General features: G+C 40.9%; 1 protein-coding gene across 1 annotated transcript in view; it reads left to right on the top strand.

The window, feature by feature from the left end:
- LOC308092831 (uncharacterized protein) overlaps nucleotides 1–15650 on the top strand; it is a gene marked incomplete at its 5' end in the record, with an annotated part of 121725 nt that overhangs the window by 90297 nt on the left and 15778 nt on the right. The window contains 6 exons of the mRNA XM_080438930.1: nucleotides 2992–3249; nucleotides 4612–4872; nucleotides 10064–10321; nucleotides 12960–12992; nucleotides 13115–13417; nucleotides 14643–14838. Of these exons, the coding sequence (XP_080295056.1) occupies nucleotides 2992–3249; nucleotides 4612–4872; nucleotides 10064–10321; nucleotides 12960–12992; nucleotides 13115–13417; nucleotides 14643–14838 (1309 nt within the window). The remainder of the gene's footprint in view (nucleotides 1–2991; nucleotides 3250–4611; nucleotides 4873–10063; nucleotides 10322–12959; nucleotides 12993–13114; nucleotides 13418–14642; nucleotides 14839–15650) is intronic.

Here is a 15650-nt window from a genome sequence, read left to right as displayed (position 1 = left end):
CAAGAATAAAGCCTTTACCCTAACTTGCAGAACCCCAACCACCTTTACATTGCTGAATTCTGCGTATACAATTAAACATGTCTTACTTCCGTACTTCCCATTGCTTTTACACAAATGTATCTTGCAACTAATAATGTACTGCTACTTTCATGAGCCAACAACACCTGTACAATGTAACTGCTCTGCTATTTCAATAAAAACCATCTACACACAACTCATCTAAATCAACTCTTCTTTTGTTTCACTTACTTGCACTTTAGCTTCCACACATTTAGCTTGTTTCCATTTCCTACTCACTCAACTAACTACCCTCATTTGCTCACATTTGCATACATTCCCAAAAATGTTCTAACAACCGATAACAACCACAACAATCAATCAACAATACATACCACAAATTACACACATCACACATACCAACAATCCACCATCTGCCATACCAGCCTGCCCTCACAAACCTGCATCCCAAAAACATCCAGCCACTGCCAACGCTCGTTCACCATGACATCTATGTCATTCTTTCTTGTTTCATCACTGTCGGATTTAATAAAAAAAATCTAAGCTGTGTGATATATACATTTTGAGTTAAGACCATTAATATCAACCCATGTCCCTCTGCACTCTAGCAATCAGTGCACCTGGTGATACATAGTCATTGGCTCCTCAATGGTGCTGAAAAGTAACTATGTACATTTACTCAAGTACCAATACAAACGCGTACAATGCACAGTACAATTTTTGAGGTACTTTTACTTTACTTTCCATTTTTGTCACTTCTACTCTACTACAATTACAGCATATGACAGCTTTAGTTATTGTTACTTTGCAGATTTAATTATTAATACAACACCTACAGTAACCACATACAGCCGATCTACAATGTGACGCGTTATGAGCTTGTATATATATAATAAGCAATCCATGCTGTATGATAACTTACCACACATGAAATCCAATTCTGTCTATCCAATGGCTCAGTCAGTACACTGTCTACCTGCCAGTCTGTAGGTCCCTGGTTCAAACCCCAATTTAACCATTCCAAATATCATGACTTTGTTAATTAATGCATGTTCACCTCTTCTCTCTCTCTCTCACTCTCTCACTCTCTCTCTCTCTCTCTCTCTCTGCCTGCCTCTTCCTGCCTCTGCCTTATCCCTCGAACTCGCTTATTGCTGCTTGCAGCTATATTTTAGTTCTTATTTTTGCCTGATTTTACCGATTTATTATCAAAACATTTAAAATGAATTAAAATATATATATTATTTTTTTGCAAAATCGATTGGGTGGGCCAGCTTTCTATGTAGGTGGGCCACGGCCCACCCAGGCCCACCCAGGCCCACCCATGGCTGCACCCATGATACACATGATGAAAACAGAGCTATATTGTCCAATTTGACCATACTGTACAATACCAAATACTCTAAAACCAGTTCACCCGTGATGCAAGCTTGTACATCTGCTATTTTTGTGCAGTATTTGAACATTTTTTTTTAATACTTTTTAATTTGTAAGACAAATGTTCTCTTCTGGGGGTCCCTGGCACAAAACATTTTCAGATGGGGATGTACAAGCTCACAACGCGTTGCATCACTTGTGAGCTTGTAGATCGGCTATTTTCAAATAGCCAAAGTTTAAATAGGGCTGAAGTGGTTTATGTATGTTTTGTCATAACAATTCAAATCTACAAAGCAACTAGTAGTTGCTAAAGTTTTCAAATAATTGTCGTGGAGTAAAAGTATAATATTTGCCTCTGAGATGTATTGGAATAGAAGTAAAATTATTGCAAATTGGAATACTCCAGTCAAGTAAAAAATACCTTAAAATTAAACTCAAGTACAGTAGGTACTTGAATACATGTACTTAGTTACTTTCCACCTCCGTCAGCATTAGATTAATTACTTAAGTTACTCACCTTCTACAAAGATGACGACAGAGGACACACTTTTGTTCCATAGGCCCACATTGTCTTGGTTTCAGAGAGCATGGTGGTAAATATTAACTTTTACCCCAAAGTCTTTATATTCCATAATGTGATGTCCCACGTCGGTCCGGTGTTGTTTACTTTTTGAGAACGTCAACGTAAAGGCTTGACGCTTCGACGCACGTTAGTCAAGGAGCCCCCAGAAAGCTGTTTCCATTTTTAAAAAAAATCACATTTCAAAATAAGAGTTATTTTAATCTATACTTGCAATGTTATAATTCAACACACGTTTTATTTTTGAAATACTACTGGAAATAGAAGTAGCCAGGTAGCCTACTTCACGCAATTGGGATGAAATCAGCAGCTTTATGTTATGGAACGGGGAAAAAAAGAAAAACAGCCAGACAAAAAGTATGAAATCACGGATCTGTGAGAGTGAGGGTGTCGTGTCGTACGCACAGTGAATGGGCGTGACGCCCCTGGTTGGAACTGTTTATAAGCGGGTGTGTGTGTGTGTGTGTGTTCGCTGTGGGTCCACGACGCGGTGACAGGACGCACGCATGTGTGTGTTGGAACTGTTGCAGGTACCAAGTACAAAGTGACTTTCCATCCCTGATATACTGTCTGTGCACAGTGCATAACCCACACTGCACATACTTTGGGTGCTCATATCCCCCGACAGGTATGGAGTAGTAGTATCATAGTTTGTATTGTCCATAGTATCATAGTTTGTATTGCACCTAGAACGAGACAATAGAGAGAGAAATATGATAAAAAATGTGCTTGAATTTAATTAGATCCACAAAATACACCAAAGTTCTGGAGAAAATTAAATAAAAATAAATCATAATCAACAAATATGAAAAAAGACAAGTGTGGGACAGGTGGGGAAGGATTTATATGATTGTACAGTGTTTGATTATTTCGAACAAAACTGATGTAATGTTAGAAACATTATTCGAAGCATGAATTATTGCTATTGTTCAGTATAGTGAAGAATACTGGCGCTTATATACTGTAAACTCAGTAAATACTGTTATTTGAATATATAAGTCTTTATTCCTCCCTAGACCACCCAAAAATAACCTCGGTAACAATGGATCCACCAGGAGAAGTTGTTGAGGGCAGCAAAGTGACTCTGACCTGCAGAAGTGATGCCAACCCACCAGTAGACATCTACACCTGGTACAGAGATGACATATCTATCTCCACTGGTCCTCAGCTGGTGAAGGACAATGTGTCTCCTGCAGACTCTGGACAGTACATCTGTCAGGGGACAAACAAACATGGATCACAGAGATCATCACCATACCATCTAGATGTTCAGCGTAAGTGAACTAAACTTTTTAGGTTATAATGTATGTGTGTGTGTGTGTGTGTGTGTGTGTGTGTGTGTGTGTGTGTGTGTGTGTGTGTGTGTGTGTGTGTGTGTGTGTGTGTGTGTGTGTGTGCAGTTCACATATTGTCCATATTATATATATAATCATAGTTTGCATTGCACTGACATGTAGAAAGAGGCAGAGAGAGAGAGAGAGAGAGAGAGAGAGAGAGAGAGAGAAAGAAAGAGGGAAAGATGATAAATAAGTGCTTTGAGATAATTTATGTTATCCAGTATATATATTTTTTGACCAAAGCTGGTGTATTGTTAGACACCACACTATTCAAATCATAATTGTTATTGTTAATTCCTAGTTAGCATATAATTGCCCAGAGGGTCGGTCAGCGGACAGTGGACGTGAAAAAGAGAGGCGAACCGTTGCTCTGATCACAGAAGTCGATCCTGGACTGTTGAAACGTAGTGTGCCAGACTTATTTCTGGCTGTGTTGTCCCTGTGCCAGGGCCAAAAATACATTGTAAGAAAAAAGTACACAGGAGCCGAGATACAGCCTTTTTAAGTAATAAGTTAAACAAGAAGTGAATGGAGCAGCAAATCTTCAAATCATGATATCTTTTTTTTTTTTTTTTTTCTTAATTTTTCATATATAACTTTTTTTTTTACATTTTAGACGTCCATGGCACTCTGGGCTTATGATATATTGGACGTCTTAGACGTCCATGGCACTGAATGAGTTAAGCTATCAAACCTTCGGCGAAACTGAGGAAATGAGTTCTGCATTCAGACGAAAACAATAATGAAGGAACGAGTGAAGATCCGCCCCCTGACTATATAGACGGAGGGCGGGACCTCCAGGTCAGGGGAGCGAATCAGAATCCAGCCAAATGGACTTTGTCTGAAATTGTATCAAGAAAATGCTTCTGTGTTCACGCTAGGGGGCGCTCTACCATAGTGAGACCTCGGAGCGGAGTATTGAAATAAAACTTTGCACGCATATTTGCATTACGTTGAGGGACAAATACCACCCTTTCAACATTGCCCTATTATAGCGCCACCAGGAGGCAGATTTTTGAGAACCATTTTCTTTATATTACTCCTACAAATGTTGTCCAAAAATCGCGTAAATCGCTACAAATTATCTCTTTGGTCAAGTGATCAAGACGGATCCGTTCGATGTTTCACATTCCAGCCTGATTGGCGAAGTCCAAACATTGCTGGCCCACACTAACCTACCTGACCTGGTGGAGACCTGTGCTCCGAGGAGCACTTTTTCTAGTTTCAATTAAATTAAATTAAATTCTATGGTTCATTAATGATGTAGAGCTTTTAAAGTGACAAATGTTTTACCAACAGATGGTCCCAAGAATGTCCTTTTGGCAGTAAGTCCACCAGGAGATGTTGTCAAAGGAAGCTCAGTCACTTTCACCTGCAGCAGCAGTGGATCAAATCCACCAATCCATAGTTACATCATTTTCACAGACAGAACTATAGTGGCAGAGAAGAAACTGGAGACCATCTCTAACATCAAACCCAGTGACAGTGGAACATATTACTGTCAGGCAATGAACAACATCGCTACAACCAGTTCACCTGAAGTCACTGTTGATGTTCACTGTGAGTATTTAATGTAATTAGGATTAAATGTTATCTGTGTGCGTGTGCGTGTGCGTGTGCGCGTGCGCGTGTGTGTGTGTGTGTGTGTGTGTATGTGTGTGTGTGTGTGTGTGTGTGCGTGCGCGCACCACAGAACAGGTGACTCAAACACTGTCACACATTGAATGGTTGCTATGCATACAAAGGGATGTACACAGCACGTCACAATAGAATATTGAACTCATAGCGAAGGACATATCAAAATATCATGCATCTGTACATTGAGAATGTACAAACATTTCTGTGTCATTTCATCTATGTTCCATCTCTGTGATAAGATAACCCAGACATATTTACATCTCTGACAGCTAATACACCACATGTTGTTGTTGTTGATGAAGTGTCTGTATTAGAGATAGCCTGCACCCTAGCATAGCCTAGAGGAAGCCTTTATGACTAAGGTCATTAAATACCAACCACTACTACATACCATCGGCGTGCGGGCGCGCGTGTGTGTGTGTGTGTTCGCTGTGGGTTCGCGATGTGTGTGTGTGTGTGTGTGTGTGTGTGTGTGTGTTGGAACTGTTTATGAGCGTGTTTGTGTGTGTGTCCGCTGTGGGTCCACGACGCGGCGACAGGACGCATGCATGTGTGTTTTGGAACCGTTGCAGGTACAAAGTCACTTTCCATCCCTGATATACTGTCTGTGCACAGCGCATAACCCAAACTGCACATACTTTGGGTGCTCATATCCCCGACAGGTATGGACTAGTAGTATCATAGTTTGTATTGCACCTAGAACGAGACAATAGAGAGAAAGAGGGAAATATGATAAAAATGCGCTTGAATTGAATTAGATCGACAAAATACACCAAAGTTCGGAGAAAATGAAATAAAAATGAATCATAATAAACAAAATTTGACCAAAACTGGTGTAATGTTAGACACCACATTATTCAAAGCATGAATTATTGCTATTGTTCAGTATAGTGAAGAATGATGACCAGAGCTGCCAACTCTCACCCTTTGAGAGTGAGAGTCACGCAATTTAACCTCTTCTCACGCCTCACGCCACACTTGCCATTTCTCACGCTTTTCCCCCCTCTCACAGCAAAAAAAAAAAAAAAAGAGCAACCGGGTGGAAAGCCTCGTCCTAAAACACACTGCCACCCTTTTTTCGCGGACGGTGGCCGCCGCATTAGACCGGGGGCGAGGGTGTTTTAGGACGACTTTTCCAGATTTGGGGAGGTGCGCTGCGCGATGGGATGGACTGCAGCCACGGTTCACATGACGCTGTCACTAATACAAACCAATCAGAGGCAGCTTAAGGCGGGTCATTGCGTCTCTCTAGCCAAGGAGAAGGATTTAAGGAAGCACAACACTTTGGTGGAGAAATTAAAAAGTATACAAGGTGAAACGCCGACCGACGCGTCTGTGTCAGCGCCTCAATATGCCGTGACTGATTCTGAAGCGGGTCAAACAGTAGATAACTTAACCACCTCCTTTTTACAAACACATTATCTTTACAAATCATTTTATTCTGATGAAATGGTGGGTCTGACTACATGAGACTTAAACGTTACACAGGCTGCTGGTGAGCAGCATACATGTTGCTGGTGGGTTTAACAACAAACTGTGACTAGCAGTGTTAGTCAAATCACTGGTTCTCAACCTGTGTGTCGGGACCCACAAGGCCCAGGGGGGTCCCCACGTAATTTTTTTTGTTTGGGGGGGGTCCCCAGATGACAGTAAAGTGACCATTTTTTTAAAAGACCTTTTTAATACAAAAAAAAGAAGGAAGAAATGAAATATAAAATAGCATTACCGCATGAAAAGTAATCAACAAACAATACTATAGGAAATTGTAATTTGTGAAAATAGCTGATCTACAAGCTCACAACACATCATATCTCGGCATGTTGGGAGTTTGTAGATCGGCTATTTGTACTCTTATAGTGTGACACTCTTGTATGATGAAGTAGGGCAGTGGTTCTCATACTTTTTAATTTCATGGACCCCCAGTTTAATAAGCATTAGGCCACGGACCCCCATTTGATACCTCTTTGCTATCTCTGGGACCCCAATCTATACTAAGAAATCCTAACTCTGAGAGTGTACAAATGGAACACTCTCATAGTTAAAGTCATGTAACTCCTCAAGGACCCCTGGGGGTCCCCGGACCCCAGTTTGAGAACCGCTGAAGTAAGGCATTCATTTATGAAAAAACATAAAGTTGAAATATGGAAATACAAGGTTTCGGCCTGACAGCGAAGATATATATATGATTTAATCATTTGCATTTATCCATCAAAACATTATGTTTATTTGTATTTATTCATTTCCTTCACTTGCTGACGTGCTGCTGCGCAACAGGGCAGATATCCGCCAGGCCAGGTGGCCCTACCCAGGCCCATGAAATTGATAGGCAGTCTACAGTAGCCAATCCTACTATATAATCCTAATCCTATAATCCTAATCCTCCTAATCCTACTATATAATTGGAGTAACCTCTGTCTGTCCGTCCGTCTTGGTGTCCGTCTTGGGTCGACCGGGTATGGGCTAGTTAGAATGAAATCTGCTAAAACTGACTCATACACTAATACAGAACCATATATAGGCAAAATATTGTCTCTGACTCTCTGTCGGTTGGGAAAACTGTTTACCTTTTATTTTAAAACAATTTCAAATGGTGAAAAAAGCCAATCTACGAGCTATAATTATAAAAAATTAAGAAATACTATATATTTTAAATAGTGAAAAATACAGAAAATAGGGGAAAATACATAAAATCTCTAATCTGTGATTCTAATGTGATTAATGTGACCCCTACAGTCAGTGAAGTCCAGGGCTGAATGTGACAAATATTGAGACAAATAGGCTATAACCCAATACATAATTTTATGAAATAAATGGGTTATATTTTACAGATACAGTAGTTACACTATTCTTGTACTATATTACAATTAAATCATCCTTAACCTTCAAGTTAAAGGTAGGGTAAGTGATATTTTTGGGTTAAAACAAAAAGTATTTTTTTTAAAGGTTTAAGGACTATATTCTGATAGTAATCATTGCTACAGAGTGTTTGTTCAGTAACAGGAGTCTCCCCGTCTCTCTAGCTCTTTAATAAACAGAAAATACATTTACTGGTAGGTCTCAAAATCTCAGCCAATCAGGAGAAAGTACCCCTTTTTAAGCTTTATTTTTTATAGTGTTCCAGTTCTAATTTGGTCTGCTCATTTCTTAGTGTCATCACTTCCAAATTCACTTGTTTAATCTATATCCTGATTGATTTCTTTAACCTGATTGGATAAAATTGGAAATGAAACTGAAACTGAAACGAAAATGCATTTTCTGTTTTATAAAGAGCTGGAGAGACATGGAGACTCCTTATATGGACAGGACACTCTATAGTAACGAGCACTATAAGAACATAGACCCATTTTGCAATTATTTTAATAATTGCAAATCACTTACCCTACCTTTAAATTCATTATTTCCGTGGACTTAAAAAAATCATCGTTTTATTTGATGGCCTTCTTTTTGATTGGCCTTTATTACAGGCCCTACCAGCCTGTAGGGGGAGGTAGAGAGTCACATTATAATACCAGCCTGTAGGGGGAGGTAGAGAGTAACATATTATAATACCAGCCTGTAAGGGGAGGTAGAGAGTACAATTATAATACCAGCCTGTAGGGGGAGGTAGAGAGTAACATTATAATACCAGCCTGTAAGGGGAGGTAGAGTGTAACATTATAATACCAGCCTGTAGGGGGAGGTAGAGAGTCACATTATAATACCAGCCTGTCTACCAGCCTGTAGGGGGAGGTAAAGAGTCACATTATAATACCAGCCTGTAGGGGGAGGTAGAGAGTAACATATTATAATACCAGCCTGTAGGGGGAGGTAGAGAGTAACATATTATTATACCAGCCTGTAGGGGGAGGTAGAGAGTAACATATTAAAATACCAGCCTGTAGGGGGAGGTAGAGAGTAACATATTATAATACCAGCCTGTAGGGGGAGGTAGAGAGTAACATAGTATAATACCAGTCTGTAGGGGGAGGTAGAGAGTAACATATTATAATACCAGCCTTTAGAGGGAGGTAGAGAGTAACATATTATAATACCAGCCTGTAGGGGGAGGTAGAGAGTAACATATTATAATACCAGCCTGTAGGGGGAGGTAGAGAGTAACATATTATAATACCAGCCTGTAGGGGGAGGTAGAGAGTAACATAGTATAATACCAGTCTGTAGGGGGAGGTAGAGAGTAACATATTATAATACCAGCCTGTAGAGGGAGGTAGAGAGTAACATATTATAATACCAGCCTGTAGGGGGAGTTAGAGAGTAACATAGTATAATACCAGTCTGTAGGGGGAGGTAGAGAGTAACATATTATAATACCAGCCTGTAGAGGGAGGTAGAGAGTAACATATTATAATACCAGCCTGTAGGGGGAGGTAGAGAGTAACATATTATAATACCAGCCTGTAGGGGGAGGTAGAGAGTAACAAATTATAATACCAGCCTGTAGGGGGAGGTAGAGAGTAACATATTATAATACCAGTCTGTAGGGGGAGGTAGAGAGTAACATATTATAATACCAGCCTGTAGGGGGAGGTAGAGAGTAACATATTATAATACCAGCCTGTAGGGGGAGGTAGAGAGTAACATATTATAATACCAGCCTGTAGGGGGAGGTAGAGAGTAACATATTATAATACCAGCCTGTAAGGGGAGGTAGAGAGTCACATATTATAATACCAGCCTGTAGGGGGAGGTAGAGAGTAACATATTATAATACCTTTGCTCTAAGTGAAACCTGTGTCCAAACCCAATGTTGAATAAATGTGACTAACAATAGCATAATGTAGTCGTGTTTTTCATCAGAATTAATGAATAAATGCAATTATTAACACTATATAAGCATGAGGGGGCCGACAGGGAGAGCAGCTGGCATGGGGATGAAGACATCAGTCTTAATGTTAAATTCCTCTAAATCAGCGTTAAAAAGGGCCCTTTTTAAATTTTGGGCCCCCAAAATGTTTTTTCGCCACCGGCCTTCGGCCGGCGGCCGAACGCATTATGACAGTTAAAGTCTCACTCTTAGAAATTTCTGAAAGTTGGCAGCCCTGATGATGACGCTTATTTACTGTACACTCAGTAAATAGTGTTATTGAATACATAAATCTTTATTCCTCCCTAGACCCCCCAGAAATAACCTTGGTAACAATGGATCCACCAGGAGAAGTTGTTGAGGGCAGCAAAGCGACTCTGACCTGCAGCAGTGATGCCAACCCACCAGTAGACATCTACACCTGGTACAGAGACAACATATCTATCTCAACTGGTCCTCAGCTGGTGAAGGACAATCTGTCCCCTGCAGACTCTGGACAGTACATCTGTCAGGGGACAAACAAACATGGATCACAGAGATCATCACCATACCATCTAGATGTTCAGCGTAAGTGAACTAAACTTTTTAGGTTATATTATTGTGTGTGTGTGTGTGTGTGTGTGTGTGTGTGTGTGTGTGTGTGTGTGTGTGTGTGTGTGTGTGTGTGTGTGTGTGTGTGTGTGTGCATATTGTCCATATTATCATAGTTTGCATTGCACTGACATGTAGAAAGAGACAGAAAGAGAGAGAGACTAGAAAAAGTGCTCCTCGGAGCACAGGTCTCCGCCAGGTCAGGTAAGTTATTGTGGCCTCCTGGTGGCGCTATAATAGGCCAATGTGAAAAGGGTGCCATTTCTTCTTAGGCCTTGCACGGCAATCGGACACTGCATTCATGATTTCAGGCATTTTGTTCAAAAAATTTGTTCTGCTAAGTTAGACCTGCTGGTGGCGCTATAACAGGTCAATGTTAAAAGGGTGGCATTTGCTCCTCAACATAGTGTGAATGTGTGTGCTAAGTTTGACCGCAATCGGACGCTGTGATTTGCAGCATTTTGTTCAAAACAAGCCACTACTGCAAACTTTAGATGTCAATCTTAACCAATCAGGATGGAATATGACAAATCAAACACATCCGTCCTGATCACATGACTATGGAGATCATGTGTACCGATTTGCGTGAAATTTGGATAAAATCGGAAGGAGTAATATATATATATTTTTTTACATATGTCGGCCTCCTGGTGGTGCTATAAAAGACAGATGTGAAAAATGCAGGGCAAAGGTTTTTCCTTGACCTCTAGGGAGTGCGCTTACAAAGTTTTACACAGATCGGTGCAGTTATAGGTAAAAACACGAATCGGCCTGTTATAGCGCCTCCATGAGGCTGATTTGAACATTTTCTAGTGGCAATTCGTCCTCGGCATAGTGGAAATATGCGTGCAAAATTCCAATCAGGATGGAATATGAAAAATCTGAATATGATATGTCTTGCACAAATCGGCCTCCTGGTGGCGCTATAACAGGCCCATGTGAAAAATTTGAGGCAGAGGTTCTGCTGTGGCATCCAGGGAGTGTGTGTGCACAGTTTCGCTGCAATCAAGTCAACGGTGCCGGAGATTAGCTGTACACAGACAGAATGACACACGGACGGATGGACACACGGACGGACGGACGGACGGACGGACGGACGGACGGACGGACGGAGGGTAAAACATACTCTCTCGCCATGCCTTCGGCCTGGCGGAGACAATAAAGAGGGAAAGATGATAAATATTATTGTTATTCAGTATTTTATTATTTTGACATAAGCTGGTGTAATGTTGGACACCACATTATTCAAATCATGAATTGTTATTGTTCATTCCTAGTTAGCAATACTGTCGCCTATCCTATATTAAAATTGCCTAGAGGGTCAACGGGCAGTGGGCGGACAGTGGACGTAACAAACGGACCTGAGAGGCGCACCGTTGCTCTGATCCGCACCAAACTTGGTCCCAACAAAGGTCAAGGGTCTGCTGTCAGAATAGCCAGTTGGTGGCACCCAGGGGCCCCACCAGTGGCCCTTGGGTGCACCATTGCTCCGACCCCTCTGTGTTCCAATTGGCTGGGGTTTAAACAACCATAATTCCGGTTCCCAGCAGGCTAAATGCCCCAAATTTGGTAGGTGCTCTTAGACGGCCAATTGGGATCAAGTTGTAATTGCCTAAGCCCCGCCCCCTCTGTGTTCCTATAGTGCTTGCCAACGTGTCGTCACCACGGGGGGCGTGGCATAGTAGCTGCAGACATACTGGTGGGGGGCAACTAGATGTTTAGTGTAAGTAAACTAAATGTTTAGGTTTTTTTCTTATGTTTTTTACAGACAGCAACAGCATCATTTATTGAAGCGTGTTTAGTTTTTGTCGGGAGGGATTTGTGAACATATTGTTGATTGTTTGTTTCTTTTGTTTGTTAGGGAAAGAAGCAGGGACAGTATATTTTTTTATTTACTGTTTGCTTTATCAATTATTGATTTATGGCTGCTGAATATAAAGTCGTTCAGCTAATAACTATACCGATCCAGATGTTTTTCCTTTAGTTCATGTTTCCCCTTGCAAAGTTAAAGGGCCATTGTTACAACACTCCCAGTAGGCGAAGGAAGAACTGCCACTCCAAATGTTTCAAATCAGCCTCATGGTGGCGCTATAGCAGGTGGCTATGAGTGCAGTCCAAAGTTTGTGGGAGGGGCCTGTTTAATACATTTCATTCCATTGAAGTGACTTGACGTGACTTTACACTTGGTTTTATTACCTTAGTAAACCTTTTCATAAAGACGTTATGTTTTCAGTCACTAGTTTCAAGTCTTCTTTGTGCGTTTTTCCCTTAATATTTTCCATTGATGATGAAGCAGGTTATGCTTTCGGGGCTTGTGATTGGTTCTACTGAGTGAAGACCCACCCCTCGCTCCCCTTCACACTGGGTGTGGTTTCACTCACAGACATTTTTCACTAAACTAGAGGCTTCAAAACGTGTCTGTAGAAACCAATGGGTGACGCCACGGCTCTTAGTCCATATTGTTTACAGTCTATGAGCTGCTCCCTTGTTCGTGAAGGTTACTGTGTCACCAAATCACCATGGCAACCGTGTTCATTTTTTTGCTGTACTGCTAGACAGGTTCCATGTACTGTTTACACTCAAACTCATAAATGTGATATTGTTTTCTCTTCAGCTCTCCAGGTTCAACCAACAGTCCACACAGCAGGTAAACAAACATGAACAAACAACTAACACATCATTGCAATTTAAACGTTTTTTCTTCTAATCCCAAAGTAATATTACCTTTTAATATTACCCTGTACTGTTTATTCTACTGTCGCTGTACAGAGTCTGATGATGTCAGGTTGGTGGGAGGAACCAGTAGCTGTTCTGGTAGACTGGAGGTGAAACATCAGGACGAGTGGAGACCAGCGGCTGATTCTACGTCAGACTGGAACATGGAGTCATCAACTGTAGTGTGTAAACAGTTAGACTGTGGCTCTGCTGTTTCAAGAGGTTGGAGTCCTGGTTCTAAACATCAACCTGTATGGCGGATTACATCTTCCTGTGTTGGGTCTGAATCTTCACTGAGGGAGTGTGTAACAATGCAGTCTGGTATATCTAGGGATAGACTGAAGGTGATCTGTTCAGGTATCTATCTATCTATCTATCTATCTATCTATCTATCTATCTATCTATCTATCTATCTATCTATCTATCTGTGATGCGAGAGTACGTACTAGCCAACACCTACTCCAGACAAATCTATTAATCTATCTGTCCTTTTGATTGATTGATTGATTTATAGATAATAAATACTTAAACATTGGTTTATGTTTACCAGTCACCAGAACCATGATTCTGGTGACTGGTATTGGCCTTCTAATGCATGAGGAGACAGTGTTTTTTCAATTACTGTTTTCATTAAGTTTTTAATAATAATAAATGAAAAAAGTAATTGAAAAAACAGTCTCCTCATGCATTAGATGGACAATATCAGTAACCAGAACCAAGGACAGGTGTTTTAAATTAATTGAACATGGTTAAAATTGAGTTTATATTGGAAGGGGGCATATCTGGGGGGCATGTCTGATACAATGAATATCAAATATCTAAATAGCTCAATCAAGCAACTTAAAAATTGTCTGGGGTGCTCACAAAAGCCTGATTAGACTTGACACCAAACCAAGATTAAAATGACAGCAAACATTTTTGAAAGTGAAATATCCCTGTAATGGTTTATTTCAAATAAACCAAAAGAAGCAAATACATTATTTGCTTCTTTTGGACAGACGGTCCGTCCGACCGCTTGAATTAGGCACACAAACAAGGTTTTGGAAATGGTTACATTTACACTCGAGTGAAAAATGGATAGCCTCTATGAATGATAATATGGATTAATTATTATAATGGATAGCCTATATGAATGATTATATGGATTAATGATTATAATGGATAGCCTATTATGAATGATTATAGCCTAAAATTATTCATTGGTAGCGACAGAATAAACGATATTAACTTATTTTGCACAGATTAACTTTTCAAAGTTAAATGCATGTCTGAAGCCGGAGACAGACTCTCCCTGTGCCCAGACGCATATCTCATTGAAGTGCCAATCAAAAGTGAATGAAACAGCTGATCGCTGTAGTGAGAGCTACACGGTTTATAAACTCATAGGTTTAGTATGTGGAACATCACCGCCACAAACAGACCTAGCCTGATCTAAAAGGCACTTCCGCATACATCATGGACTATTACTTGGAGTCATGAACCCTGAGGATTTTACAGACAGACAGAGAGACAGACAGACAGACAGACAGACAGACAGATCCTGCTCTCTCTAGCTCTCATGTTATGTCTCCATCTTGTCCAGACCTGTTCTCCCAGTGTGGCAGACCTGATCCCGGTGATACGACCAAGATCGTCGGAGGCAGTCGTTCTCTTTCTGTGCATCATCCATGGCAGGTGTCTCTGCAGCGCAGAACCACTGGATCATCAGAACCGTTCACCCATGCATGTGGAGGCGTCCTCATTGCATCCTGTTGGGTCCTCACTGCTGCTCACTGCATGTAAGCTGCATTAAATTATTATTTTATGGTAATATGCAATGAGAGAAAACATGGATTCTCTTAAACAAATATTTCCTGAAGCCATAATGACTTTGAGTGTCTTTCAGCATTTATTAACCAGTGGGATCTGGACGGAACAATCTGTAGTGACCTTTTGTCTGAGAATACCTCTTTACACTGAGCTGCAAACAATGATAAAAAAGAAATTAGTAATGTCCAAAAGTAAAAGGTTTATTCCTTAATTGCTTAAGCCCCGCCCCCTCTGTATTCCTATTGGCTGGGCTTTAAACAGCTATAACTCCAGTTCTCAGCATGCTAAACTTCCCAAACTTGCTAGGTGCTCTTAGACGGCCAATAGGGACAGGCTGTAATTGCTTAAGCCCCGCCCCCAATGTGTTCCTGTTGAGCAGCCTTGAAATGAAGCCACTCACTGGGTGTGATTTTTTTCTTAACACTTGCATGATGGCAGTAAGGCCAACTACCACACAGACAGACTTCAGACAGACTTCAGATCAAATTGACCGTTTTTTCCTGCGATTCCATTGGCCACTCTCTCCCCTCGGGGCTCCACACGCTCTGACACCTTCTCCCCTGCGCAACGGGGGCACCATTGTCTTTTAAATATCGATTAAGATTTCAATCCCATTCAAACCTCACATATGCTGCCTAGTGCTACGCTTCATTTGGTGTACAGGTGTACAAAAATGTATGAAACAGCACAATCGCTGTAGTGGTGAGCTTGAATTAGGCACACAAACAGGGTTTAGGAAATGTAGTCAGGTTCACTATGTTAAAAAATGTTATTTCGTTCA

The sequence above is a fragment of the Gymnoscopelus braueri genome (assembly GCF_963280865.1).
Source record: "Gymnoscopelus braueri genome assembly, chromosome: 10".
NCBI lineage: Eukaryota > Metazoa > Chordata > Actinopteri > Myctophiformes > Myctophidae > Gymnoscopelus > Gymnoscopelus braueri.
This window is presented reverse-complemented; position numbering and strand designations above follow the sequence as displayed.